At 41.7% G+C, this 27,918-nt stretch overlaps 1 protein-coding gene across 2 annotated transcripts; it reads right to left on the reverse strand.

Moving 5' to 3' along the window:
• Window positions 1-56: 56 nt before the first annotated feature.
• On the reverse strand, window positions 57-27,918 carry myo1f (myosin IF). 2 transcript variants are annotated; one of them, XM_029000908.1, is made up of 28 exons: window positions 27,755-27,918; window positions 24,281-24,412; window positions 22,348-22,437; window positions 21,740-21,834; window positions 18,440-18,527; window positions 18,238-18,327; window positions 17,966-18,097; window positions 17,714-17,848; window positions 11,384-11,516; window positions 11,081-11,277; window positions 10,580-10,660; window positions 9,737-9,823; window positions 9,287-9,373; window positions 9,041-9,208; window positions 8,481-8,566; window positions 8,079-8,160; window positions 7,792-7,898; window positions 7,058-7,156; window positions 5,793-5,937; window positions 5,480-5,594; window positions 5,025-5,194; window positions 4,751-4,896; window positions 3,873-4,019; window positions 3,561-3,709; window positions 3,292-3,351; window positions 2,220-2,424; window positions 1,803-1,978; window positions 57-940 (listed from the first exon to the last, which is right to left on the reverse strand). In XM_029000908.1, exons 1-28 carry the CDS (start codon window positions 27,755-27,757, stop codon window positions 864-866), a joined length of 3,282 nt encoding a protein of 1,093 aa, XP_028856741.1. In that variant the 5' UTR covers window positions 27,758-27,918; the 3' UTR covers window positions 57-863. The 2 variants fall into 2 exon arrangements, with proteins under 2 accessions (XP_028856741.1, XP_028856742.1); XM_029000909.1 differs by lacking the exons at window positions 22,348-22,437; window positions 24,281-24,412; window positions 27,755-27,918 and adding an exon at window positions 22,817-22,993.

Raw genomic sequence — 27,918 nt, forward strand, 5'->3', positions numbered from 1 at the left:
ATTATCTGCAGTTGCACAACTGATAAGAAGAAGAGTGGAGGTGCAAACGCTCAACATCGGAAAGAAATACTTTAATGAACAATAGCAAAATGGCACATATCATTTTAATGGGTTACACATTTTTAACCGTGGTAACAAGCAAAAATACTAATTCACAAAATTGATGGTCAAATATGTGATCTCATCTCAACAAATCATGAGGAAAACACATGAGAAAGATCACTGAGTTGACTGTGAATAAAAACACTCTTCTGGCAACTTAAAGGCATAAAAGACATCAATTGTTACATAGTCTAACCAATCTATGAAGCTGGCTGCACAAAATGTACCACGAAGATAGATTTTATGATCAATAATAATTAAGTCAATCAAAATTTATTTGAAGATATATAGAGGAATGTTGAAAAGAATGTAATGAAATATGGGTTTACTGAAATATTGCTGTAGAACAGAAAGGAAAGAATTTCTTGAAACAGGTTATCTGTTTCTGTGCAAACAGCTACTTTTTTACATAAAAAAGTAAAAGTCACAGCATTACCAAAATCAAAATAAAGAATGCAACAAATTTGCAATGGCAAGAAAATACGTTTTGTTTATTTAATGAGCTGTGAGCTATTTTCTTATGATCAAATATTTCAGAAGTAAAACACTCAACAGCAGCCCTCTGTGGTAGCCTGAGGTTATCTGAAGGACATGCTGCGACCTTCTCACTCAATCACTGGGTGCAGGGAGGGGACACACACCATCCACTCACACCTACAGACAATTTACACTTGTTAGTTAGGTACAAAGGTACAAAGGGCGAGAGGTCACTGAGGTCAGTTAACATTGCTGGTTGCGTCTATGCCATCTTGAGGTGGTCCTCAGATCTTCTCCACATAGTTACCAGGAAAAAGGCCTTCTTTGCCCCTGACCCGGCCTGTCCACCAGCCTGACGGGTCTGTCGTGGAGCATAGACATGTCAGAACACTTACAGCACCACGCCAATACCTGAATTTACTATTTAAAAATGCTAAAATAATAATGGAACATGTTAATAACAGATTTTACATGCATGCAATTAAGCAAATCACTGCAAATTATGACAAATCAGACCAAAAGTATTGGGACACCTGTGTTTACAGATACATGATGATGTCTCAAAGTAACCACAAAGTGCAGTTTTCATAGTGATGATTTTATTGTTTTAAGGAAAAACTATCCAAAACCCTATGTGAAAAAGGGTTTGCACCCTTGTTAAATCATGAACTAACTGTGGTCAATCACTCCATTTTACTATCCACAGCCTGGCCTGCCTTGTTATGTTTTTACTCTGGAACACCAAACTGGTGGTACAATTCAGTTAGACTAGTACCAGCATCTGCCAGTGAATCTACCATCTCTACTGCTCCAGAGTCCAGTGGTGACGTGCTTTATACCAGAATTCATCCAAAACTTAGAGCTAATCAGCCATGGAAACCCGGTCTATGAAGCTCTCTGTATGCACTGTTCTTGAGCCAGTCTGAAGGCCATATGAGGTTTGGAGGGCTGAAGCTTGTCAAATGTGTCCCTCAACATGTTCTGTTTTTTATGGTTTTATTGTTGCTGTTACTTACACTTTATTATAATATGACTAGCATAATTTGGCTTGTACTGAGGAGCTTTCACAAAAGGACGTATTGCAAAATGCCATTGTGTGTGGAAATGCTAAAATCCCTTGATGTTCCAATACATTTGGCAATATAGTGTAAGTCTTTAATAATCAATATTGTCTGATTATTACACTAAGTGGCCAGTAAATGAATTAATACATGGATGCTTACCTTCTTTAACAAGGTCTATGATTTCATTGACCTCAAAGCTGACCTCATCAGCATCCTGGCCCACGTACTGGTAGAGTGCACGACAGCGTGGGCCGGGTGGGCGGGGCTGTGGTTTAGGACGACTAGATGGTGCTGGTGGAGCACGCTGCTGACTGATGCTCTTTTTCCTCTGCATGCTTTGAAAATATACACACAAATTCCACACTACTACACTACCTTCTTCCAACTTTAATTAGAGATTTGAGCTGCGTGAAATGAAAACTTGTATGTGCAAGGTCAAAACCATTCCCGTGGTTCTACATAGAAATGATCAATTTAACTATGCTTCCAATTCAATAACAGGTTGAGTTGGAGCTTCTACAGGGATTCAGTGTATGTGCTTATATAAACTCCATCAGCACCAAGCAGATTTCTTACCCAGACATGCCTTGGTCAGGCACATTGAGGAAGTCCAGGCTGCTCTCCTGGCTCTGGGTCTGATTGCGTTGTGTCTTTTGGCAGCCCCGAATCTGCAAGGCCTTGGTGGGTGGCCGTGTCTGTCTTGTGGGGATGGAATACATCTGTTCTTTGGGCCTGCTCATGTTATGACCTCGGGAGAACTGAGCTGCACCATTCAGATGGCCTGTAGAAGAAACCCAGCAAATTCACAGACAGCACTACCAAACTGCACACTAGCATCTGTGGAAATATTACTTTGTTTTTCATGATGAGGAATCTCATTTCATGATGAGGAACATATTGTATGATATACACCATGACATAACAATTGCTAAAATGCAGCTCATGTCTCACTACCTTGAGTCCATTAAAGAAAAAGAGTCAATAGCATCACGAGGGGTTATGCAGTCGAGGGTTGCTACATTCTCAAAGAGGAACAGCTGCCACTTCACAAAATGGCCACCGAGTCATAAACTACAACCCCCATAATGCTTCACTCTTCATACAGATGTGCCGGCTGAAAGAGTTGGAGAGCGGAGCAGAACAAAGAAGCAAAGAAGCAGGGGGAAGTTATGGTGACCTCCTTAAAGGAAAGTTTGGGTTGAAATTCCAGAAGATTGTCAGATGTTTTTGATTGTTTCGTTTCGGTTTTTGTCAAGTCCCTCTCACCCCTCCTTTCATGCATTCATGCAAAACTAATGTTACGTACAACTACTGGATTTGACAAACAATCGTGCTGTGTAACATATCTTCTTTTCATTCCAGTACAGTTCATTATTGCTCTAAAATGTATAAAATTTCCCTTCCATGGTTTTCCTCCATGTTGCGAGCTTGTGAGTTATGAGTGTATATATTCAAAAATTGTCATTGTGCCATGTTTTTCAGTTTAATGACACACTGCAGATTTGATAAAATGCCTAATGTTCCGACTCTATAAAAGGTCCTTTGAACTTAGATGAGGTTTTCATATATTAGTTGTTCACTAGATTTAGTTGCTCACTATCTTAAGTGTTCCTTACGTGAGGTGTGATTTACATTAGGGGTTTCATACCTTGCTGGTGTGCTTGACTCCTTCCACCATGTCCTTGTGAGAAGCCCTTCCTTGTAGGTTCTGCAGAGGCACAGTATGTTCAGTTCATTTTGGTACATACAGGCCACAACTGTAGCATCCCTGTGAAACGGGTTCTTTTTTTGCGGGTTATTCAATGCTGAACCCATCTTTTGCTTTTACAGCATTTATGGTAATCGCTCTATTTTCAATCACAAGATAAATTCTCTATATCCTCCCACCCCCTTTCTCTCATTCTCCATCAGACTCACTTGATGACTTGGGCAGACCATTGCCAACACTGACGGTGAGTGTCTTCCCTCCAAGCTTCAGCTGCGCCATGTCCCCCTGTCCGCACAGGAACACCACCAGACGGCTGCTCCCACCCCCCCAGCCTTCCTTCTTGACTTTAAATTCCAGCCTTTAAGTGATGCAGTGACATTGAGAGACGTTTTTTCATCACATTGTCTTTTTCATGTTACATAATATTCTTCTCATAGTCTAAAGCAGAAACACATGTATTAAACTCTTGCAAAAGTTGGCTACAGAAAGTTGCTGGAAGCAGATTGTAGGTAAGAGTGTACCTGTCGTTGAAGGACAGAGCCAACTTGTTCCTCGTCAGCTCTTCATAGCGCTTGGAGAGCAAACTGAGAAACTCGGTCTTGAACATGGACTCCAGCAAGCTGTCATACTGAGCTTCATGAAGGATAAAGAAGTCATCCTGCCTGGTGCTGGAGGTAGAAAAGGAAGAATAGGACACAAGAGAAGGGAGCCAACACAATCAAAACTAACTTTATTATTGGTCATTCAAACTGGATAAGAAACATAAGTAATACACTAATAATAATATCAATAATAATAACTTGATAATCATATGTAATATTTAGACACTGTCAGGCAAATTTCATGCCCCTTTTACAGTTGCCGTAAAATGATGAATTTCAAACAGAGAATAATCACTCTTTTGGTGCATAAAGTAAAAAATGAATTGTATAAGCAGGCCTAGCACAGCAGAGACTGGTTTATGTCAGTAAACATTGAGTGATTTCCTGTTCTTTTCCTGTTCTAGAAATAGAAAGCCACCAAATGTCCCCTTAGTCATATGAGCAATGACAACTTTTGTATGCTAATAGAGTAGGGGCAGTGGTGGCCTAGCGGTTAAGAAAGCGGCCCCGTAATTTGAAGGCTGCTGGTTCGAATCCCGATCCGCCAAGATGCCACTGAGTACCGTCCCCATACACACTGCTCCCCGGGCCCACTGCTCACTAAGGATGGTGGTTAAAAGCAGAGGAATAGTTGTGTGCATCGTGTGCTGTGCTGTGTATCACAATGACGATCACTTCACTTGAGTATATGGGTTTATGGTTATTGCTGCATTTGTCACACCATATTTTTGTCCAACAAATTGTTGAAATGCAGGCTTTTCTGTTTGTAGAGGTTACGACCTAAACTGCGTCTGTACCTCAGAGACACTAAACGAATGCTTCCGATATCCAACTTTCTCTTCAGAACCTCCTTAATCTGACCCTTCTCTGGCCCCTTCTTCATCTTCTCTCGACCAATCAGGTAGATGCACTTTGGAGTCAAGATCAGATCACGCTTGATGGACTGATCAGAGAAAAGGGAAATAATCAGCACTTTTAACATTTTGTATTTTTATTAAAAATGTATTCTTGACACTGAAATCTTATACTCCAACATTTCTCCACTACAGAATGTTGCCGCATCTGTCGAACCTTAAAACGGCGGTCAAACTTGTTGACAGAGTCAGCAAAGTCGATCCGCTCTCTCTTTGCTAGGAATTGCCGGAGTTCAGGCCTCTCTTCCATGCCAAGGTAATCACCAACAAAATTACGGTTGATGCTGTTTCTACGTCGCTCCTTGAAGTTGTACAGGATGTCTGATGCTGAAGAAGACAGACAATTTCGGATGATATTCCACCATAAAAAATAGTAGAATAAGCCTATTTAATAACTTGCACAGAAGACAATATTATTCCTAATCTTAATATCATCCACTGTCAGTACTGCAGCATGTGGGCATTTTAAGGATAATAACTACTCTGCATTAAAATGTGCAGCAGTAACTCAGAGGTTTCAACCAGTACAGGGAGCATGTGTACCTTGAAGGTTTTTAATAATAGTTATTATCGCTGCCCCAAAATAACTCACACATAAATGCACATACTCACCTTCCTCTCGCATCTGCTCATATTTCCTCCTGGCGATGTATTTCTTCCAGGCCTTCTGGATGATTCTTGCAAATGTGTCGAATTTCCGCTCCCTCATCTCTTCTAGTAAAAACAGCTACAGATTTTTTCAAGGGAGTTATTTTGTCACTCCAACAATGACAGTCGGTTTTCCAAAAGACAAAAAGCTCCAGAATCAAACTTCACTTTACAATAACAGACATTTGGTGAGATGTCTTACAACCTCACCTTAAAGAACAGCATTTTACTAGATACATTTCTCATTACATGTTCGATTTTGGGATTGACGTTGTACCGATTCTGGGTTCTTGACAAAGATTTTGGCTCGCCCCATCTGGTACTGATCAGAATCCATGTTCACGGAGCGCAGCAGATGCAGGACACCATCCTTCTCCTGCCCACGCCAGCAGGGCCATGTCTCTGCCGTAAGGATGGCGTACCTGAAACATTATCAGAAAAACTATCTATTTATTCTGCATCTAGTGAAAACCCTCTTTACTTTACTTTACTTTACTTGGCAGACGCTTTTATCTAAAGTGACTTACAGGAAGAAGACACCAGCAATTCTCGTTTGGTTTCTAGAGATTTTGATTTTACAAAAACTAAGAGCCCTGATGAGGCCAAACTTGTCAGGAATAGAACATGCATTGTGCTAGACGAGGAAATATATATATACATACACACGCACACACACACACACACATATATATATATATATATATTTTTTTTTTTGTGCAGTGTGTGTGTTAGACTCGTCTGAAATACTTTTTGAACAAGCGGGTTTTCAGCTGCTTCTTAAAGGTGCTGGTAGTCTTGGCTAGTCGAACGGAGCAGAACAAGTTGTTCCACCAACCAGAGACAACAAAGAAGAACAGAGTCGACTGGAACTGGAGACCCCGTGAAGAGGGGATTTTCAGTCTCATTTCATTTACAGATCTGAGAGGGCGTGCAGGAGTGTAGCTAGTAGTGTGTTGGTGTAAGAGGGTGAACTTCCATTTACAGCCCTGTAGGCAGCATCAAGGATTTTGCAGATCGCAGCAACATGATGGTTCAGACAATCCAAACTCCAAGGCTTTTTGCACACGCCGTGGGTGTTAACAGCAGCAAGCTTCTTTATAATGGGCAGAATGCTCAAATGTTCATTATAACACAGTTAGGGTTTTTTATCTAAATGTCATTTTTAGGTCCCTTGTCCCAATATTTCAAACCATCCATACGAAATTTTTATGTCCTCAGACATAAAAACATTTTTTTTTCAATTAAGGACTATATCTCCACCTGGAGATCTGGAGCGGGTAATCAATGCATTTATCACCTCACAGCTGGATTACTGTAATTCTTTATACTTTATTATTGGTCAGTCCTTGACCCACCAACTGCACCTAGTGCAGAACGAAGCGGCACGTCTGCTCACTGGCACAGCACCTTCTACAGCACCTTGGTCAACTGGTTGTTTAAAGGTGCTCTATAAATAAACTGCTTGAACTTGAACTTGAAGGGTTAGTAGGACAACCAATCATAGTATTACCCTAAAAAACAGAAATATCCTGACCCACTCACCTCTGAAGAAACTTGTTGAAGACTCTGCGATAGGCAAATCCAGCCCGTCTCACTCTGATGTTCTCCCGAAGACCCAGGTACTCCACCTGATGCTTCACCCTGCCATTACAGAACTAGTTAGAATGACCTATTATATATTTTAAAATGAAGATGCTGGTTCATGCAACCTTCTGATTACGGGGCCACTTTCTTAACCGCTGCCTTTATATGCCCTTTCAAGCAGATACCTTCATATGCACATCTGAAGGCTCTGTCAACTGGCTGGCTGTTGTTTTGTTGCGTATTGTCTACTTTAGTTTTCTGTTTCTTGAATTTATTGATCGAATCTTCAGCAAATCCTCCACCACACCCTGCGGTATGGTGAATGGTCTCTGGGCGGTCTGGGGCCTCCTCCCTGGGGGTGGCAGGGAGGGATGCAGGAAGTGTCACAGGGTATGTGGAGAGACAGGGCCTGCACGTGCCCAGAAGGATCGGTCCTGCTTTCTGTGTACAGGTGTCCCGTGGAGCTGGAGTCACCGTCAGGTCTAAACAGCAGTGTCCTCCGGTACCTTCTGCACTTTCTTCACCCCTCAGCCCTCGGGCATAACAGAAACTAGATACTGGGCAACCCATGATCAGTAAAAAAGTGTGGCATCTTCACTTTTGGTTCTAAAAATAATGATTTCCTATTTCAGTGATCAAAGATGCGTCAAAACACAAAAAAGGGGACTATTTGGAGAAAGACTGACACTCACCGGCTTTCCTCCCAGTCTTTGGCCCTCTTGGTCTCATTGGGTTTAATGCAGCGGATGTAGTGAGGAGTGCACTTCATGAGTGTATTCACAAGGTCGTTGGCTTGTTTCTAGAGTCAAGATTCTGAGTTTTAACATGTACCAAATCTTTTTACTATATTTTCTCAGATGGAAGGTTTGTTAGTATAATTAATATCTAACACAGATTTTTGACTTACCAAATTTCACTGCTGATATGTATTTATGGGATCAGATATATGCAGACATTTGTTAATCTCTCTAATTTATACCTTAATCTTAGAACTGGCTGTGGAAGGCCGGCCTTTTTTTTCTGTGTTCAGATTTTCTGGAAATAGGCTCCGAATAAAGTCCCTTAGGGCAACAAAAAATAGTCATAATTCTTATTTAATTCAGAATACTTTTCATACTAGTGGTGGGCAATATGACAATATGAGATTGTGAATCAGAGAGATTGCATTAGCTTCAATATACTGTAGATTACATTCTTTCTAATTATTGTGGTTGCATGTGTCTTTGACTTTTTCTGTCTCCATTTCCTTTTTATAATAATATATATATTTGCCATATCGCCCACTCCTAGTTCATATAAAAAGGCAAACTCTATCAAGACTATGATAACTGGTTAGACAAACAGGAACTATAAAGAGATTTTGGGGTCAAAAGTCACATACTGTTCACTGCTCTGCATAAGCTCAATGAGATCATTGAAGAGCACATCGCGGTTCCGTTCGCAGAACCCAATAATGTCGTAAGAAACCTGCAGAGGAAAACAAAATAGTGAGACACACCAGAGCTTTACAGGAAGCTCAGAAGAAAGACACGACGAATGCAGCACACTCAAACTACACTGAACATCTAAGGAATGAGTGTGTTCACTAAAGAAGGAAAATGGCTTGGCATGTGTTTTCCACACTTGGTCAATGATCATCAGGGTATATTGAGTGCTGTTTACACTGCATTATACCCCTACAGTACGACTGTAAAATATATTCATTTCTTCATGTTAGATGTGATCAAATGTATCCTCTGTATTTAACCATCACCCTTAACCGCTAGACCACTAATGCACCACCAATGACTTTATTGACTTTACATTTGAATTCAATGTCATAAGCCTGTTGTCAACTTTAGTTCTGTTCTTCTGTTGCAACTGTAGTGATCACTGTGATTAGATGGACCAGCAGTGGTATCTTGTGGTAACTTCAGCCCACAGGCCCTTTGTGCCACTCACCTTCCCAGCATAGTGGTGGATGACAAAGCCAGAGTTCCAGTTATTGAAATGGTCATGTGTGCCGACGGCAGCCGATAATTTCTGCAAGAGTGTATCATCGGCACCCTCGCCTTTGGCATGCATGGTGGCACACACATCATCTAGTACACTCATGATGCCAGGAGGATTCTGTTAATAGAATCAGCGGTTGTTGGTATGTGTGATGGAAACACATCAAATTTAAAGAACAGTCTCTTAGAAACTTACCAACTTGGTCTCAATGAGATCACACACCACCTTGTTGTTAAAATATTCAATTGGTGTCCATTTAATGCCTTCTTGGACATATTCCTCCTAAAGTAAAAAATTCAAATGAAGCAGTGAATTATTATGTACAGGCTACTTGTCATAGATATGTCAAACCTACAAATACAGCATTAAAGAATCTATGCTATGATAATTAAGGTATTAAAAATATGTTGGTGTTGTACATTTCTTCTATTTGCTTTGATTTTGCTCCACATCATGTCATTAATACCCAACACTGCAGTAATGAATTAATTGATGAATGCATTGATTTTGATATATATGTATAACATATGTATAACAATAACAAAACCTGTCCAAAAAATAATTATTTTTGTGAGATCTATTGGTATTGTGAAGTTAATACAGATGTTCCCTGAAGGATTAGCGTAGAAAAGTCTATGTTTTTACCTGCTCTGCCTTCAGTGTTAGTTCAATAAAGATCTGTTGAAGCTTCTCATTCACAAAATTGATGCAGAACTGCTCAAAGCCATTTTTCTACAGTCAGGCAAAAACAAGATTGAGACTACAATTATACATGAAAAAAGTACCAACTGCTTTAAATGTTTTGTAGAAATGTAGACACCAATCAGCTATAACATTAGCTGGTGGGAGGACATTTGTAAACTAATTACTAATTTTAAACTACCATTTCAATTTAAAAGGGGTAAATATTGCTGCTGAAGTGTCCTTTCTATATGGCCATTCCAAGTACAGTGTGGAGGAACCAGTTGGGAACAATAAGTTAGCATAAGTGTATTGTTTTTTTGTGTTCTGTATAACAGAGGACCAAGTTTTCTTCAGTTTTAAGATTTCTACATTTGCATTGGTAGCCTCTCCAAACACAGAGGGGTCCCACATCCCACATTGGGGTCCTTTTCCGATCATCTAATGCATAGTGTTAAGTGGAAGGTGCAAAGAAAATTTATGGGTGTGTGTACTCTGCCACACCAGTCATCATATTTTGCTGGAGCCCTTAATTAACATTATAGGGCTCCAGCAAAATACCGATCCTACCAGTCATGAAAAATCGTATGTGGGTGTACAGTGAGAAAATATTGGGGATGTGATTATATAAAATAAGATTTTCAAAAAAATACTAAAGTGTTATTTGTTCATTTTCATCAGTTAACAAAATGCAGTGCATGAACATAACCAAAATGTGTTCATACTTGCCATGGTTTCTTTCTGCATAGTACTGTACATTCACATATCATTTTATAGTAAGAGTGAATATTTTTGTTTAAGGGTCACCTGAAATATTTCAAATCCATATATGTCTAGAACTCCAATGCTCAGCTCTTCATGAGGTTTCTGCATGGCTTTGTTTATTGCCTGTGTTTTTTGGAGAAAATATAGGTCATTAATCAGCCCATTTGCAGTCTGTATGATTTATTGAACGGGAATTCTGTTAGTGTTTGTTTTGTCCATTAAGGGTGCTGGGTATCACAGATGAAGCAGGATAAGAATGCATGTAAAGTCTAAATTAATCGTGAACGAAACGCAAAAAAGCAACCAAGGAAACACTGAGGGAAGCACCCTTTATAGCGTGGACAACAAAGGTTTGGCGAGCAAGACAAGAATGGTGGATAATTTTAAACAGACAGGAAAGATGCAATGGGCCAAAGTCAGGGATGATAGAAGAAGGTGGAAACAGAACAAGAGCTGTTGAAAACCATCAGAAATGCAGTGTGTACTCTTGCAAAGACTAGTAAGTGTGTAATATTGCAATGTGTTTATCTGGGTTTGCCAAACCTCCACCAGGTAGTCAAATAATCGAGCGTAGAGGGCTTTGGCCAAGGCATCTCGAGTGTGGCTGGCCTGCTCCTCATTCAAGGTAACATTGATGGACTCAGACTTGCCACCCCACTTTGAGTCCATCTTTCGACTGGTCAGTTTTTCCTGCAGTCGGTTGGCATCAATTCCCAGCAAGTAGGCTGGAAATGCCAGCACTAAGCATGGCACAGAAACAAACAATGCATTCACACAAAATGTATAAAAAATGTATCCATAAATATCAATGCATTAGTGTGCTTGTGTAGGTGTTAGTTTACTCACAGTCTGTGCTATCCACCTGGGCGTAGTTTCCTTGCTCTGTAAAGATGATGTTTCCCAGATGTAAGATTCCTGCTATTATCTGCAATACCTGTATCTGACAGCCTGGGGAGATTCCAATGACCTGCATAGCTTCCTGCAGAAACAACTCAAATGAGGGTTTGGTATGAGCCAGTTGGGTACTATGGTAATTATAATAACATTTGCTATGAAGCAATAAACACCAATCATGATTAAGGAACAAGCAAATGAGGAGACAACTGCTGGCCTGACACACCGTATCATCAGACCAGGCTCAGCTGGAACCTGAACTGTAGTGCTGCATGCACATCTCCAACGGACTGATGCACCTGAGCATCACTGCTGGCCTGATAGTTGTCCCCTAATACTATATCTGTCTCTTTCCCAAATTCAGCTGGGATGCAGAATTACAGCCATTTTTAGTGAGTCACACAATGACATTTCCCCAGGATGCACCATTTTGGTGTGTGGAACGAGGAGAAGAGTGGCCTATAGAAGTGAGTGGGCATTCCATGAAGTTGTGTCGGCGTTTCCCAGAATTACCCACTGTTTCTACAGCTTCTCACATGATGGAAATAAAAAAATCTGCTTATTTTCACATCCAATCACTGCAATGTTTCACATGTTTGGAAGCCATGACGGTCAGTGGATTTACTTTTTTAGGGGAGGGATGGGAAATTCTCTGGGCAGACCAAGCATGAGAAAGGGGAAGGTAACCTTTCCCCTTATGAGGTCATAAGGGAACAAATTCCAGATCTGACCATCTGTGCTGTTGCTCTCTGAACAGAACAAAGCACTTTTTACTTCAATCGCCATTTCTAGCCACTAGGACCATTTCATTGTTGTGGTTGTGTTTGAGTGCACATTGCTAGCTAGTGGGATTAGAGCATCTCCTTGTAACACCCCTATCCACCTAGAGATGCTGTGCCGGAAGACTTTGCATGGTCATAGAAAACATGATAGCACTTAATGTCAAAAAAGTATTAAACTAAATAAAGTAAAGTAAAAGTAAAGTAAAGTAGGTGAGGTCTATCTAAAACCACAAGTTAGGAGAACGGTGCATCACCATCACCATGTCAACTTTATTTAGAAGAACCACTCTGGTCTGTTCAGCACCAGAATATTTGAGCCCCTGTGTAGCTATGCAAGAATAGAAGTCATCTAGCTTCTCTATTTACTGTCTCTTGGTCGCTTTTCCTCAGTCCGTACTTCGCAGCTTTGTACACCATCTCATTGCCTGATCTAAATGCAAGCAAGAAAATGTGTAGAATGTGGAATACATGACTGTTGATCAGGGGCTTTTGTTTGGGGAACATTTGTGGTGGGCATTCCGGGACTTTGTCTGAGAGCCTGGTCTCTGAGAAAATAAGAGCACAGCACTCTCTTATTTCCCACCGTCTTGTGATCTTTGCTTGTAGTTTGTCCTGTTTGTTTTCCAGTGACCAGATGTTGGCCATTAAGAGGCTGGGTAACGGTGGTTCCATGGATTTGGATAATTTTCTGCACGAATCATCTGTTAGTTTCCCGATGAAACTTACAACCGCTTCCATAAACACGTTGATGTCATCGGAGCTGTTTCGGAACATGTCTCAGTCTGCGTCATCCAGGGCATCCTGTAGAGTGGCCACCGATTGGTCCAGGCGACCTCCCTCTGAACCGGAACTTGCTGTGTGAGTCTTTGTTTGTATTTAGGCATGAGGAAGATGGCAGCATGGATGGATTTCCCAAACAGATTGTGCCTTGTAACTGTCCTTGATTGTGGTGTATCAATGGTCCAACGACGTGCTGATGAAAGTTTGGCGCTGTGCGTTTGAGGCTGGCATTATTGAAATCCCCTGCCACAATAAGTGCAGCATCCCGGTGTTGTGTTTGATGCTGTGTGAGTGCCTCATGCAGCTCACATAGGGCAGTGTCCATGTCCACTTTTGGTGGAATGTAAGCGGCGCTAATGATAACCAATGTGAACTCCCGAGGAAGGTAAAAAGGATGACATTTGATGATCACTAGTTCCAGGTTGGGTGTGCAGGAGCGTGCAAGAGGAACAACGCTTGAACTGTTGCACCAGCTGTTGTACCAGCTGTTGTTTACCATCAAGCAAATGCCGCCTCCCCATGACTGTGTCCTGTCCATGCGGTGAACCGAGAAGTGCTCTGCCGCCTGGATGCCGTGGTCTGGCACCGCTGAGTTCAGCCATGTCTCAAAGAATCAGAGAACATTGCAGTCCCGGATGTCCCTGGCCCTGTGGTAATTGCCACAGGAAATCCTTCCTACCTGGAGCTATCAGATTGTATAACTCTTGCTCTGTAGGTGATTTTTTCAGGGCTATTCAAACACAAATGTTTCTCACTCAGATGTGCAATACTACTCACCTATATGTCTTTGAATGTATGTTTTTACCCCCCTGCACACGCTGCCGCTGCTACCCCCTCTCACTTGTACCCATGGCATAATCATTATGTCACTTAGCACTATCTCAGGCATTTCACTGGATATAGTAATATCATTATTGTGACTGAGCCTTAAGCTATTTTTGATAACTGCTCATATTGTACTATTTTTTGTAAATATAATGTATTACTCTTGCTTCTCCTTCTGCATTGAGCATGTTGTTGACAAAAGAATTTCCCTCAGGATAAATAAAGTTCTTATCTTATCTTAATCAAGCTTACTCTCCAGGATGCTAGACTGAGGTGTGTGTTGTGGACAGGCTCTCAGCCTGTTCCTGTTGCTGACTCGTTTCCCCCAGGGGCCATCGATTCACATCGCATCCTTGACCACAGGCACACAGAGCACCAACACTCACCAGCACCTCACCATGCCCCGTCCTCCGCTGCCCCCGGAGGAATCCATCTAACCCAGACCGTTTTGACTCCCCGTGAATGTCAGAGACAGCCGTCGGAAAACCCCAGCCCTCACCAGTGGTGAGGCAGTGGTGGCCTAGCGGTTAAGTAGGCGGCCCCGTAATCAGAAGGTTGCTGGTTCGAATCCCGATCCATCAAGGTGCCACTGAGGTGCCAATGAGCAAAGCACCGTCCCCACACACTGCTCTCCGGGCGCCTGTCATGGCTGCCCACTGCTCACTCAGGGTGATGAGTTAAATGCAGAGGACACATTTCACTGTGTGCACTGTGTGCTGTGCTGTTGCTGTGTATCACAAGTGACAATGGCTTGGAGCTCCTAGTGAGCCGTAATATCTGCCTCCCACTGCCTGTGACCCTGATCTGAGCTGATAAGAGAACACTAAGGTCATACATTCATTGTCTTGGTAGCAGCCTTGCTACCAATCATTGTCTTGGTAGGACCTTGCTGCTCACCTCCACCTGCCAATGGTCCACTGTAAACCCCCTAGAACCGTTATGGGCCTGGATAGGTGTAAACTGGGGTCAAGACAGGTGCAAGTCTACATTTCACCCATCTGACTCAGAACTGAGTCATCCCATAAAGAAGACATCTTGTTCATGGTCACCCTGCATGGTCCTGGGACACCCCTGGCTAGGTGTTGAGCACAGAAAAGCTCTTACAGTGGGGTGGCAGTTGTAGATTAGGCAGGTTGACCCTGCCTCAGCTCCCATTGACCCCAGCCTTCACCTAGGTACCCATGCCCTTCTCTGTACTGGGCACAGCCTTAGTGCCGACCCACCTGTTACCCTGATCTCTGTCCCAGCTGATGCCTACCATCTGGTCAGAGTGCCATGTCCATTAAACAATTACAGAGAATTCTGGGCTTCCCAAACTTTCACAGAAGATGAATCTGCAACTATAGTCAGATAGCACAGCCCCTGACTGCCCTGATGACAGCATAACCAAGTTCAGGTAGCCTTTGAGGAACTAAAAAGCTGGTTCACCTCTGCCCCCATTCTTGTGCAACTCAATCTTCACCTTCTGTTAAAGTTGACACCTCCAACCTGGGTGTAGGGGCAATGTTATCCCAACAAGCATTGCCCAAAAACCAATGCCAATGTCCTCTCTCACTGCCATGCCCCTTCTCTAGGAGGAAGGAGGTCATATCAAAGAATCCTGTGAGCAAACTACCCCATGCCCTCAGGTCCTTCAGTGGGATCATGACGGTTCTTTGTCTGACCACCCCAGGTTGTACCAGTATCATCGCCCATGGTCCCATGCGTTCCTAGACCGGCCTTACTACCTCCCATGGCCTTATTGCAGTCTTTTTTTAGATGGCATGTTTGTAGCCTTTCATGGCCTCCCCACAGCAGCTCAGACTGCCAACATAGTCCTGCGAGAGGTGGTGCGGCACCATAGACAATTTTCATACATCATGTACTATGCACAGTGCACGACAAAGCTGCGATTGGGCTGGACTTGAGGAATTCATGCATTCGAAACTTTTACCTATGACTGAAATAAATGTACAAGCAGAAAAATCACTGTAGCTTGTAAATTTGTGTTTGCTGTCCAATCATTTACCATGCGAGCTTGTTCTGACCCAACAAAAGAAAATCAGTTATGATACTCATGAAGCACGTGGTTCATAAATGTTTGGAATGCGCCTGACTCTTGGATAGGCTGAAAGGCATCACATGGTATTCATAGTGACCGTTGGAAGTAATGAAACTTGTTTTCTATTTGTCACCCTCCTTTATGATCACCAGGTGACTTGACTTGACATGGGCATGGCTTGACTTGGCACAGGCATGGCTTGAATCTGCATGAACTTGGCTTGACTCAGTGTGGTCGTGGTTCGGTGTGGCATGGGCATTACTTGATTTGGCCTGGCCTGGTCTGCAAGTGCACATGACCCGAACCGAGAAGACCACCATCCAGCCCCATCACAGTTCACAACGTGTGACAGGGAGATGCAGCTGTGTGGCCAGATGGAGGCCAATTAAATCCATGGGTGCTCTAGAATCCACCAGTGCTCAGCCTTGATAATGACCATGGGAAACTGGGGTAGCAGGTACCAGTTGAGGGTGATCGATGTTGTACAGCAGGTGGTCCGACATACAGTCTGCACAGGACTCACTGGACATGGTTCTGGGCTGGCATAGGTTCTGGTCTATATGTTGCTGTCTTTCTCCTGACTTGAGTGGACCCTGAGCGTGGCCTAGTAACAAGGGAATTCCTGTATTTTGGAAGGAGGTGGGGCAGAGTGGTACCTGCTGCTGGGGCTCCTGTTGGCACTCTCTCTGTCAGTGATCAATAGCTGAGGCCAGTGAAATGATGCTGTCCAGAATGTTGCTCCAGTCGCAGTTTACCATCTCGTCTTTTATTGTATCCCAAAGACCATGGTAGAAGATGATGGGGAAGGCGATTATTACTGGGTGTCATTGGCCACAGTGCGAACTTTACCCTACCAGGGTTGTAGTAGCCTAGTGGGTAACATGAAGACCCAGGTTCAAATCCCACTTACTACCATTGTGTCCCTGAGCAAGACACTTAACCCTAAGTTGCTCCAGGGGCGGACTGTCCCTGTAACTACTGATTGTAAGTCGCTCTGGATAAGGGCATCTGATAAATGCCCTCTTATTCCAAAAATATTACAGACAAATTTAACACATACACATGCATACACATTGAACAAACAAATACAAAATGTATAAATACATTATAATTTTTCTTAGTCTAGCACCCAACACTCTCCGAGCATGCTCTTCAATGACAAGTCTAAGCCTTATCAGGGCTCTTAGTTTGTATACTTGATATTCTATAGAAATCGAACGAGAATTGCTGGTGTCTTCCCATTGTAAGTCGCTTTGGATAAAAGCGTCTGCCAAATAAAGTAAAGTAAAGTAAAGTAAATGCTGTACATGTAAACTTTAATGGCTTAATCCATAACGCTCTGTGTTCCTTGCTGTTCCTTGCCTGAAGAGCCGTAGGTACATGGTTCTTTCCCGGGGGTCTTCTTGGAAGCTCACTCAAAGCTGATCGAGGAAGGTGGTTATGAAATGTCAGCCCAGGTCACATCGTAAGACAGGTAAAAGAGGTGAGTTCGAGTCTGATGTTGCATAACTTGGACCGAGTTACAGAAGGGACTGCTGTAGTTCTGGAGTGAAGACGGTCAGCAGAAGTACCGGTCCCACTGTGCTAGACCCACTGCCTGAGGTTGATAATGCACATTTTAAAACTGACTGACCCTACAATTGACGGATGAATGGAAATAATGTGAAGTCAGTGCTTTTTTATGTGCCATAGCGCCACCAACAGCAAAAATCTGACCAAAACTAAAAAAAAATTACCAAAATATTACCAGAAAAAATGACCAATGACTCTTTGCAAAATTTGGCAATATATGTAGTATTGTCCATGTAAACGTGTGTAACGTAGAGTCCATATTTAATATATTTTAGAACTTGCCATGGTTTCCTGAAAGTCTTTACAGTCATTAGTTCCATCCACTTTGTAGGTTCCCGACTGGTTTAGGTAGTTGTAGTAATCTGGAGTCATGATGCCCAAAGACTCCTTCTGCTGAGGGGAAGCCCCTTCTATCAGCTGAGGGTGAAAAAAAATACAAAGCGGAAACATACTCAGATAAAATAAGGTTATCTGTATGAAGAAGTAAAAAGTTGAACCGAGTCACAAATGTAAGCCTGACTCTGGCTCTCTGACCTGGTAGTAAATGTGGAAGTTTCTCTCATTCTCATTCTGGCTCACCACTCTAGATTTCTCAAGCAGGAAGTTTGAGATTTTTCCACCGTCTGGTTCTCCTCCTCGACTGAACTGGATCTCAAAGTATTTTCCCTGCCAGAATCAACCATTTACCATGTTTTTTACTAATTCAGTCTGTTTTTTTGCAACATGAAGCTGCATTACTATAATAGCAGCTCAGCATAGTCAAAAGCATCCAATGGGCATTGTAGCTTATTTGTGAAGTTACTCACAAAACGACTGGAGTTGTTGTTGCGGACAGTTTTGGCATTTCCAAATGCCTCCAGAAGAGGGTTGGACTGTAGGATGATGTCTTTTACATGCTGAGACACACATAACCATACACACACAAATCCTTTCATAGATGCTTATGCTGAAATATGTATGTAAAGAAATAGTATGAACATTGATAAGTAAAAGTCGACATCACAGTACCTGCACTTTACTGCTGCCTCCGGAAACTTTGGAAATGTATCCCATAATATACTTTGCAGCAACAGTCTTCCCTGCTCCACTTTCACCACTGTCTCAAGGAGACAAACATGTTCAAACTAGGTCCAGTAGAAAGCACACAAAAAATGTATTTTTTATGTAGGAGGACAAGTTCTCTGATGACTTTGCAGTAGTAGACCTCATCACAAATGGTGATGAGAAGGAGTAAAGAGAACTGATTCGGGACTTTGTGGACTGGTGTCAGCAGAACTACCTCCAGATCAACACTGGAAAGAACAAGGAGCTGGTCGTAGACTTCTGCAGTCACAAACATTCTCCACTACAACCACTGAACATCCAGGGTATGGACATTGAGGCTGTGGAGAGCTACAGGTGCCTTGGGGTTCATCTGAACAATAAATTGGACTGGACTAACTACTCTGATGCCCTCTACAGGAAAGGGCAGAGCAGGCTGTACCTGCTGCAGAGGCTCAGGTCTTTTGGGGGGAAGGGTCCACTCTTGAAGACCTTTTATGACTCTGTGGTGGCCTCCGTCATCTTTTATGGTGTGGTCTGCTGGGGAGGTAGCATCTCTGCTGGGGACAGGAAGAGACTGAACAGGCTGATTCGGAGGGCCAGATCTGTTCTTGGATGTCCTCTGAACCCAGTGGAGGTGGTGAGTGACAGTAGAATGGAGGCTAAGCTCTCATCCCTGCTGGACAACATCTCCCACCCCATGGAGGAGACCCTAACAGGACTGAGCAGCTGCAGCACCCACGATTAGGGACAGAGAGATTCAGAAGGTCTTTCCTGCCAACTGCTGTCAGACTCTACAACAGCTAACCACCAGACACACACATCTAGTACACCATCTCCATTTCTAGCAATATGTCTATATCTACCCACTCTGTACATATGTAAAATCTCACAAATATATATTTTATGTATAAATTTTTTATTTTTTTATTCATGGACTTTTTATTTGCATACTTGTATATTGAATCTTATATTAAACAGTTGACATAGTTTAGTTTTTGCTGCTCTTATCTTTTACTGTCTACTTCCTGCTGTGACAATGTAAATTTCCCACAAAGGATCATCTTATCTTTTCTTATCTTAAGTTGATACATGAAAAATGATCCTACATAATAAATCATGATGCTCTATTTGGCTATAATGAAGCCGTATGCAGCCGTATGTCAGCTACCTGTGGTAATATGTATGTATGTAAATGTGTATTCTGTATAAACAATGCTGAACATGAAAACATAGATTTATGAGCGTATCAGGGACACTTGGCATAGAAGAAGCGAATCCTGTTGCTCTGGCGCTGCAGGGTTTTAATTAGTGGTGGGGCGTTATCTTCGTTAACGTGCTGCGTTAACGTGAGACTCTTCGCCGATAAAAAAATTATCGCCGTTAATCTATTCACAAAGTTGGGTTGGGAGCCGGGTCTATACTACGCAAGCTATTGTGCCGGAGTTAAATGGTTACACTAGATTTATAAGTATATTTCTTCTTTCTTGTGTCTTTTAGTTTCTTATTTCCTAAAGACTTTTATTTTGTTTTTGAGACCTGGTTCAGGCGTGTGGTTTGTGTGCCAAAAGTTATTTCTTTCATTTTAATTTATGTACATATTAGGAATATTCTGCATGTGTGTTATTTTGTGAATATTTTTTTATGTTCTTTTAATACTGTATATTGTAGAGAGAGGTGCAGAAAGACGCGATGTGTGACGCGATGTTCTGACGCGATGTTCTGACGCGACCTTGCTTTTTGTACAGAATACACTTGGGTGTCAACTCATCATTTGTGGTTCAAGAAACGAAATCAAAAAGTTCCACAACGCAGAAGAAGAAGCGCTACACTATGATGACTTTCACCTTGATATTTTAGCGCGGATACCTAGCCGAATTGCACTGTAGGGGGCGAGAACGAGTCTTCGAACTGTGAAATTACCACATCAAACGTGACGTGTAACATGGATGCAGATATTTAACTGAATAAACAGTTGGTACTGTTTTACAATCACTGCACTGGTTACCCATCAAATTTAGGATTGACTACAAAATCCTACTTTTAACCTATAAAGCTCTAAATGGTCTCGCCCCACAGTACCTGAGTGAACTTTTGGTTCCTTACGAACCGCCACGCCCCCTTCGATCAATGGGTGCGGGGTCACTACTGGTACCAAAGGTGCAGAAGGTCACAGCTGGGAGCAGATCCTTCTCCTATAGAGCTCCGCAGTTGTGGAACAGCTTGCCTGTCAGTGTCCGGGATTCAGACACAGTCTCAGTGTTTAAATCCAATCTCAAAACCTATCTGTTTTCTCTGGCTTTTTGCTAAAGTCCTAGACCCTCATTTCACTTGATTTTGACACAGTGTCAATTCCAGTTTATCACAGACAGAAAACCACAGCCACCACCACCATTACAACTACAGCTTCAGGGATCTTCAAATGGACCAGTAACATCATTATGGACACGTAATCTAGACCATGACACTGAATACATCCTGGACTTCTCCAACCGTAGGACTTATCATTATATCATATCCAACCCTGCACTGACACCATTTGCAGGCTCACTCTACCCTGGAAGGGGGTCCCTCTCTGTATCACTCCTTCCCAACGTTTCTTCCTTTCTTTTTCTCTCTCCTAGAGTTTTTTTGTGTGGAGTTTTTCCTTGTGTGCAGAAGGGTCAAGTGTGGGGGGTGTCAACTGTAGGGCCTGTCAAAGCCCATTGAGACATACTGTATGTGATTTTGGGCTATATAAGAAATAAATGTTGTTGTTGTTGTTGTTGTTGTTGTTGTAAACACAAGTACATCTTATTGAACATAATTTATTTTCATCACCAATTATCATAGTAGAACAGCTTTCTCAAGCAGTTTGTGATGCATTTTGGAAACAGGAGATGAGCCCCTGGTCTAATGCGCCACCTGGCTTGAGAAACCCGTTCTCAAAGACTTACTTTTAGTCATTATTTGGTAGCACACATATTCTGAATGCTTTCGGCAGAATTCAAATGAACCATTTTAATCTTGATTAATGTAGATAAATTTTGCTTACTCTAGATTAATTCCAAGATTACAGTGAGATTAATCTAGATTAAGAAAATTAATCTATGCCCACCTCTAGTTTTAATACAATAAAGATAAGATGTCTGTGGTTATGTTGTATTCTAATGGCAACAAATAGATTTTTTTGTTCTAGGATGACAAAGATCAACCTAACAAGAATAAAAAAAAAGAATATCCAAAAATAGATGACCAATAAAACTGTCTTGAAGAAAACAACCATACCTTATTATGACACATTGATTTTCGACTTCAATCATCATGTTCCTGTACATGTTGTCTGACAGAGCATAAATATGGGGAGGATTCTCATACTGAGCCTGTAAGAGAGAAGCAAAAACAGATAAAAGTCGAGATTATATACTTAAAAAAATGGTTTTACGATTACATGAAAAACAAACATGTATTTTTTTTACAACAGGATATGTTACATAATATTACTCATTCATTATCCAGTGACTTGCTGCTCAAAACAAAACAGACATGCCTAGATCTGGATAGTCTAACCTTTTTGTCAATCTGTCAATCTATTCCTAATCCAGTACTCTTGCCAACACTATTTGGCAGAGTACTGGATGAGGAAGAGTATCTTCCAGTCATTACCAGTCAGTCTAAATAACGATGTCACATGGCTACATATGCATGGATTTGCAAGAAATACAACATGAACTGATGAATTTACAATCCATGCAAATGATATAACTGCATAATGTATAATTGCAGTCACATTCAGTCACTGTTCTGACTTAATGCAATGTATGTTTGGATCATTTGGTGGGCCTAGAAATGAGTGCATTTATCCTCCTATTAAAAAGTGTTTCAATTTCACTTACTGCCCCTTGATACAGTTCAATTTCTCGATCAGTGAAGTATGGCATCTGCTTGAAAGGGTTTACTGAGATCAGTACGGAGCCAATATAGGTCTAAGAGGCAGTTAAGGGAGAATTGTTTTACCTTCAGAATAGCAATACTGATGGCTGAAATGATAATGTTAGCATATTAGTGCTAAGCCTGAAACTGACTGATATTGTGCTATTCTGTGACATGGATAATCATAACAACGATTTAGAATTAAATGTCAGTTCTGATGACTAGTCCACTTCCTTAGCCATGACCAATGTCATGTCAAATAGATATGGACAAAAGGTTAAAGAGAGCTTTTAAATGTGTTATTGTGAAACACTACAGCACAGAACACAGTGACACCATGACACCTGACACCTATAATCATGAAATGTATGGTTCTGCAAACATCTTAAAGCTGCTCTGCCAAACACCCTTGATCCCCATCAATACACATACCGGACAAACAGGTAAACTGGTAACCTCCATGGCCCTCCATACTGTGCTGTGCTGCCTATAGCAACCAGGAACGCATGAAAGGCTGCTGTGTATAGAGCAGCATAGTTCAATTCCATCTTGCCCAGCAGACTGATCTACAAAATGGCTGACAATACAGCATGGCATACAATACAGCGCTTGTCGATAGATAAAAGACTTTTTAACGAACCGGCCACAGTATGTTGTGGCCGGTTCGTTGTCACAGGCCATTTTTTTACTCACTTGATACTAATGATCACAGTTCCATTGTTCTTCAACTATAGTTCAGCCTCACTTCAGCAAACAAAGAGGAGCTTTTAATCACTATTGGTAACATTTTCTCAGCACCTTAACCAAAGTTCTGCCATCTGCAGGTTGTCCTACCAGAAATGGTCACCACAGCGTGACCATTTAACTCAGGTTTTGGTTTCCCTTTATTGACCTTCTATTCATTTTAGAATTCATTTTACAGGTTTATTGTTGGTTTTTAAATGTCTTTAATTTAAATGATTTTACCCCAAGCCCCAAGCATACATAATTAAACTTATTATGTTGGAGGGAGCACAGAACCAGCCAAGCATGCCAAAATGAAATAAGTTTATTATAGGGATGATGAGATTAATATAACTTGACTTCTCGGTTACTTTTTCTGTTTAGAATTCTGTGAATTAAAACGACAGTTTCATAATTCCTTTTCTTATCACTCTTCATGATTTGACCCAATTTTGCCCAGCTGATTAATTGTGTACTTATACTAATACATACATGGAGATGTGCTGTGCTGTTGCTGCTTCTGTGAATTCAGGAAGTGTTTTGGTGCTGCTATGGTTGAGTCACTTAGTGGAATAGAAAGGGGAACATGTAGAGCTCTGTGAAATAGGCTGAGTGACGCAAGTGGTGTGCCCTGTTTGTAAGTGTGCCTGGCCAAATGTCAGCATTGTCTGTATGAATTCATATGTGTTATGTATGAGCTTTTCAGTGCTACTTCTGCAGGTCAGCTGTCTAGTACTGATTGATTCTGGGAGTCTGTGCTTGTCCTGCCTAACACAATAGAAAAACCTGTTGATGAAGATAAAGTAAAGCACAACTGGAGCAGAACACCCTACAGCCTGCAGAGAGCACGACTGTATACAGAGGAACATTGTTTCCTGTTCCAGGAAGGTCATGTAAACCACAGTCATTTGATGCAATTATTAAAGAGGCCTCTGCATTTATCACATTTCATGATTATCTGTAAAGTTATCTGTGTGACGCTTGTGTACATGCATGTTTGACTAATGGCTACTAAAGATAAGTGTGAAGTGCAAACTCTACAGAAACCCCACTGAGTCGTTGTATGAAGAACAGGAGGAAGAATGACTTTCCCATGTGCAACAAGACACCAGATTAAAACACCAGCGGTGTAAAGATTGCGAAATGAATGGAAGATTTGAATTCATAGGATACAAAAATATAGTCGTCCATAAATCTCTTCTTGAGGTTGTCCACAATTGCATCTTCAGTGATCTTGGACAGGAGCACCATGTCATCCACGCCACTCTGTTTGACATTCTGACTCTGCCAGTGGTATTTACTGCCCTGTAAGAAAAGAATAAAATACATATATACAATAAATCTTAATGGTGTAAACCTCAAAAATATTCTTAAAAATGTCTTCAATTCAAGGACAATTCAATTGGTGTGAGATTTGATCCCCAAATCTCTTCTGCAGACCATATTATATGCCTCTGCAAAGATCTCCTATTTCCACTTTGTTTCATGCTCTTCCAATCAGATGCAGAAAAGAGAGATAACTCCCATGCTCTGCCTCCCAGCACCGGCTCCCCATTTCTGCAGATATTGAGTACAGGCAGCTTATTATAAAATTAGCAGGCAGAGTAGCCTCCCACGTATGTTGTCAGTTTTTGGGGCAGCGGTGTTCTGTGGTTAAGGAAGAGACTCAGAAGGTTGCTGGTTCGAATCCCGATCTGCCAAGGAGTCCCCAAACACTGCTCCCTGGGCGCCTGTCATGGCTGCCCACTGCTCACCAAGGGTGATGGTTAAAAGCTGAGGACACATTTCGTTGTGTCATCGTGTGCTGTGCTGCAGTGTTTCACAATGACAATCACTTCAGGATCTTCATCCTCACTCACCAGTGCATTTTTACAACCTCACAAACCTCTACACAATCAAATCGCCTTCACAAATGTTTGCACCATGGACGATAGGGCCTTTTGTGCTGTTGCCCATCGCCTGGAATGCCCATGGTGACAGCCATGGGAAGTAGTTCACAATTTAACAAGAAATCATGTATTAGCAGTGTAGCCAGCAAATGATGCCTACTGAATAGAATTCAAAAGAAATGAATATGCCCTCACGCTGGGCTGGAAGTATTGAGCTCCAGAGGTGGAGCAGTTTTAATATTAGTACCTAATGCTAATTATCCAGATCTCAATCTAAAGTCCAACATCAACCATTTTTTCCAGTGTGGCATGGTGCACATTATTCTGCTGAATGATTGCATTTCCATGAGCTATAGAAGCATTTCTAATCGTACAACACAGGCCAGTCTGCATACTTCAGTGAGCCTTGGCCACCCAAAATGCTGTTGCTGATCCAAACATTTTCCTTCCTTTGATGACTTATTTTAGGTCCTGGCCACTGCAGAAGTGGAACATTTATCCAATTGAAGCTACAGTGATCCAACTATCTAGCTATTGCAGTATGGTCCTTGTCAGAAATGTTCAGAATGTTGCTTCACCTCTCCATTTCTTCCCTCACTTTAAACCAGCGATATCTGACTGGAAAGTTTTCAAAGCATCTGTCCTATTAACTGACTCTAATGTACGTCACTATGTACTATGCCAATTCAGTTGTTTTCAGTATTACCAAATATTACACTTGTTCCATATTTGCACTTTAAAGGTAAGTATTTTTAAAACTTTTTAGTACATGTAGAATTATTCTGCTCTCTTTCTCCACTGATGTCACTCCAACAGCATCCGCCCTGACTAGTGTTCTTTGACCCTGTAAGGTGCAACAACCTCTTCCTGTCCTTCTCCTTCATTGTGCTAGAATCCAGCACAATGCATCATTTTGACAGTGTAGACAACAGTAAGCGTTCAAAACAGTGTTATTGCTCGGTTTTAGTGTCTTGAGAACTCAGTACAAGACACTTTTAAGTGTTCATGTATACAAAAAATTTCCACTGCATGGTGTGTGAATCTAATGTAAATCTGCTGTAATGTAAACCCTGCTCTGGGAATGTCTCTACACACCCCTCACATGCCTCTTCAGACACCTGAACACTCAGCGACTTTCCACTCTGAACTGACAAACACATACTCTACCTCTTATGTTCAGAACATATCTTTATTAAATTGCTATGACAGCAGCATTTGCACATTGTTTTTCTGCACCTTCATGACTTGTTTCAATGTTTTTTAGCACTGTCTGTATTGTTATTCTGTTATTCTTGCTCTGCTTGTCTTGCACTGCCTGTGTCCCCTGGTTGCATTTTATGTTTGTCCCCTGTCCCCTGTTTGCATTTTATGTTTGACTGTCGCACACATGCACTTTAAATCAGTATTTACTGATCACCACCTGATGGTTAGTAGGATCAGGTGGCAGGGGAAGATGCCATATATACCTGGCAGACCCAAATGTATATTGAGTTAGGGTTAGGGTTATTTCTTTAAAAATAAATTCCATACTAAAAAATTCCCATCTAAACACTAATTGTATACAATACTATTCAGTTAGACCTCATTTAGAAATGTCCTTTTTCATGAAAAAACATGAAATGAGACTGAATAGAAAAAGCCATAGACCATGTTAGAAATAATTATGTAGTCATGCTCAGATTTGCTGATTTCTTACATAGAACTAGTCTGCAGATATAGTGTTCTTTCTTTCAGCCATACAAGGATGTCAAGGCGTGAAACATTTTAGGCAACATTTAAAACGCATGAGGATCTGAATAGCCTTGGCGAGGGTAAAGTTGTGATGCTGGACAAGGACAACCTGGGAGCCAGCAATGATCCAGGATATTACATTTTAAATTGCTTTCTATCATGTAAACTGCATATAAGCAGTGTGTCACACTGTTTTTTCTTGTCCTGTTAAGGCAACAATATTCCATGATGACAATGTCCTCTTTCAATAGGGCGCTGACCCTTCCTTGGTCCCTAGAATTTGGCTTGAAAAACAAGTCGTGCTGCAGAGTTCTGGATCAGCTGGAGAAGTTGAGTAATGCTAAGAGGAAGACCAGCCAGAGTGAGTTACAGTAATCCAGTTTGGCTTTTGAACAGCGGGGGGCCCTCTGCTCTCAGAGAACAGAGGAACTAAGAGAGAGTGAAACCACACGAACCTCTTCCTCCTAGCCCACTTCCTCCTGCCTCTCAGGGCATCTTGCAAAACGACCTCCCCCCTCTAACTCTGGTCCCCTTCCTGAAGGTCATGTACATATCTCCTTGAAAATCGAAACGGTTTCCAACTGGTACCATTGTACCACCAAAAAGTCAAAAACCTGCTTGTCGAAAAGCCTAGACTGCAGTCATGTCTGTCCTTTCTCAGTTTCTGTAATCAAAAGGCCTCTTTTTTACTTGGTCCTATTCTGACCACTACCTGGCCAGATAAGATGACTGGATCTGTGGCAGCATGTATGGAGGGAGAAACAATGCAGGAGAAACAATGATGACTTGGGAAAGTCAGAACAAAACACAAGCAAAGCCCACATCATCTCCATTTAAGGAAGCTGATAAACTTTACTGCCACATTCTACTAATGCACACAAATGATAACAGAAGAATTCATTATATTAATACAACACCTGGTTTAAATTAGAGATCTTTCAGCTGCTGTGAATGGAACACAAGTAATAACTGACTGCAGGAAAGCAGAGTGACAGAAGACAGCAGAGAACAGAAAAAAACCATTTACCATTTTACTGAAGCTGTGCCAGCTGCACTGTTGTCTGCAAATCCTAATAGCCCAGAGTTAGTTCCCCCCACTTGCTCTGTTTAATGACATACCATCTCAGCAACCACACCGAATAAACACACACATAGTCTGACTTACAATCATCTAACCTAACTTCCTCATAC

Source organism: Denticeps clupeoides, chromosome 13 (genome assembly GCF_900700375.1).
Source record: "Denticeps clupeoides chromosome 13, fDenClu1.1, whole genome shotgun sequence".
NCBI classification, from domain to species: Eukaryota; Metazoa; Chordata; class Actinopteri; order Clupeiformes; family Denticipitidae; genus Denticeps; species Denticeps clupeoides.

Coding starts and splice junctions, on each gene's coding strand:
- myo1f (XM_029000908.1), bottom strand. Junction 9,209..9,286: donor ATCTCATTGAGACCAAGTTG/GTAAGTTTCTAA, acceptor TTCTATTAACAG/AATCCTCCTGGCATCATGAG. Junction 941..1,802: donor CATAGACCTTGTTAAAGAAG/GTAAGCATCCAT, acceptor GCTCCACGACAG/ACCCGTCAGGCTGGTGGACA.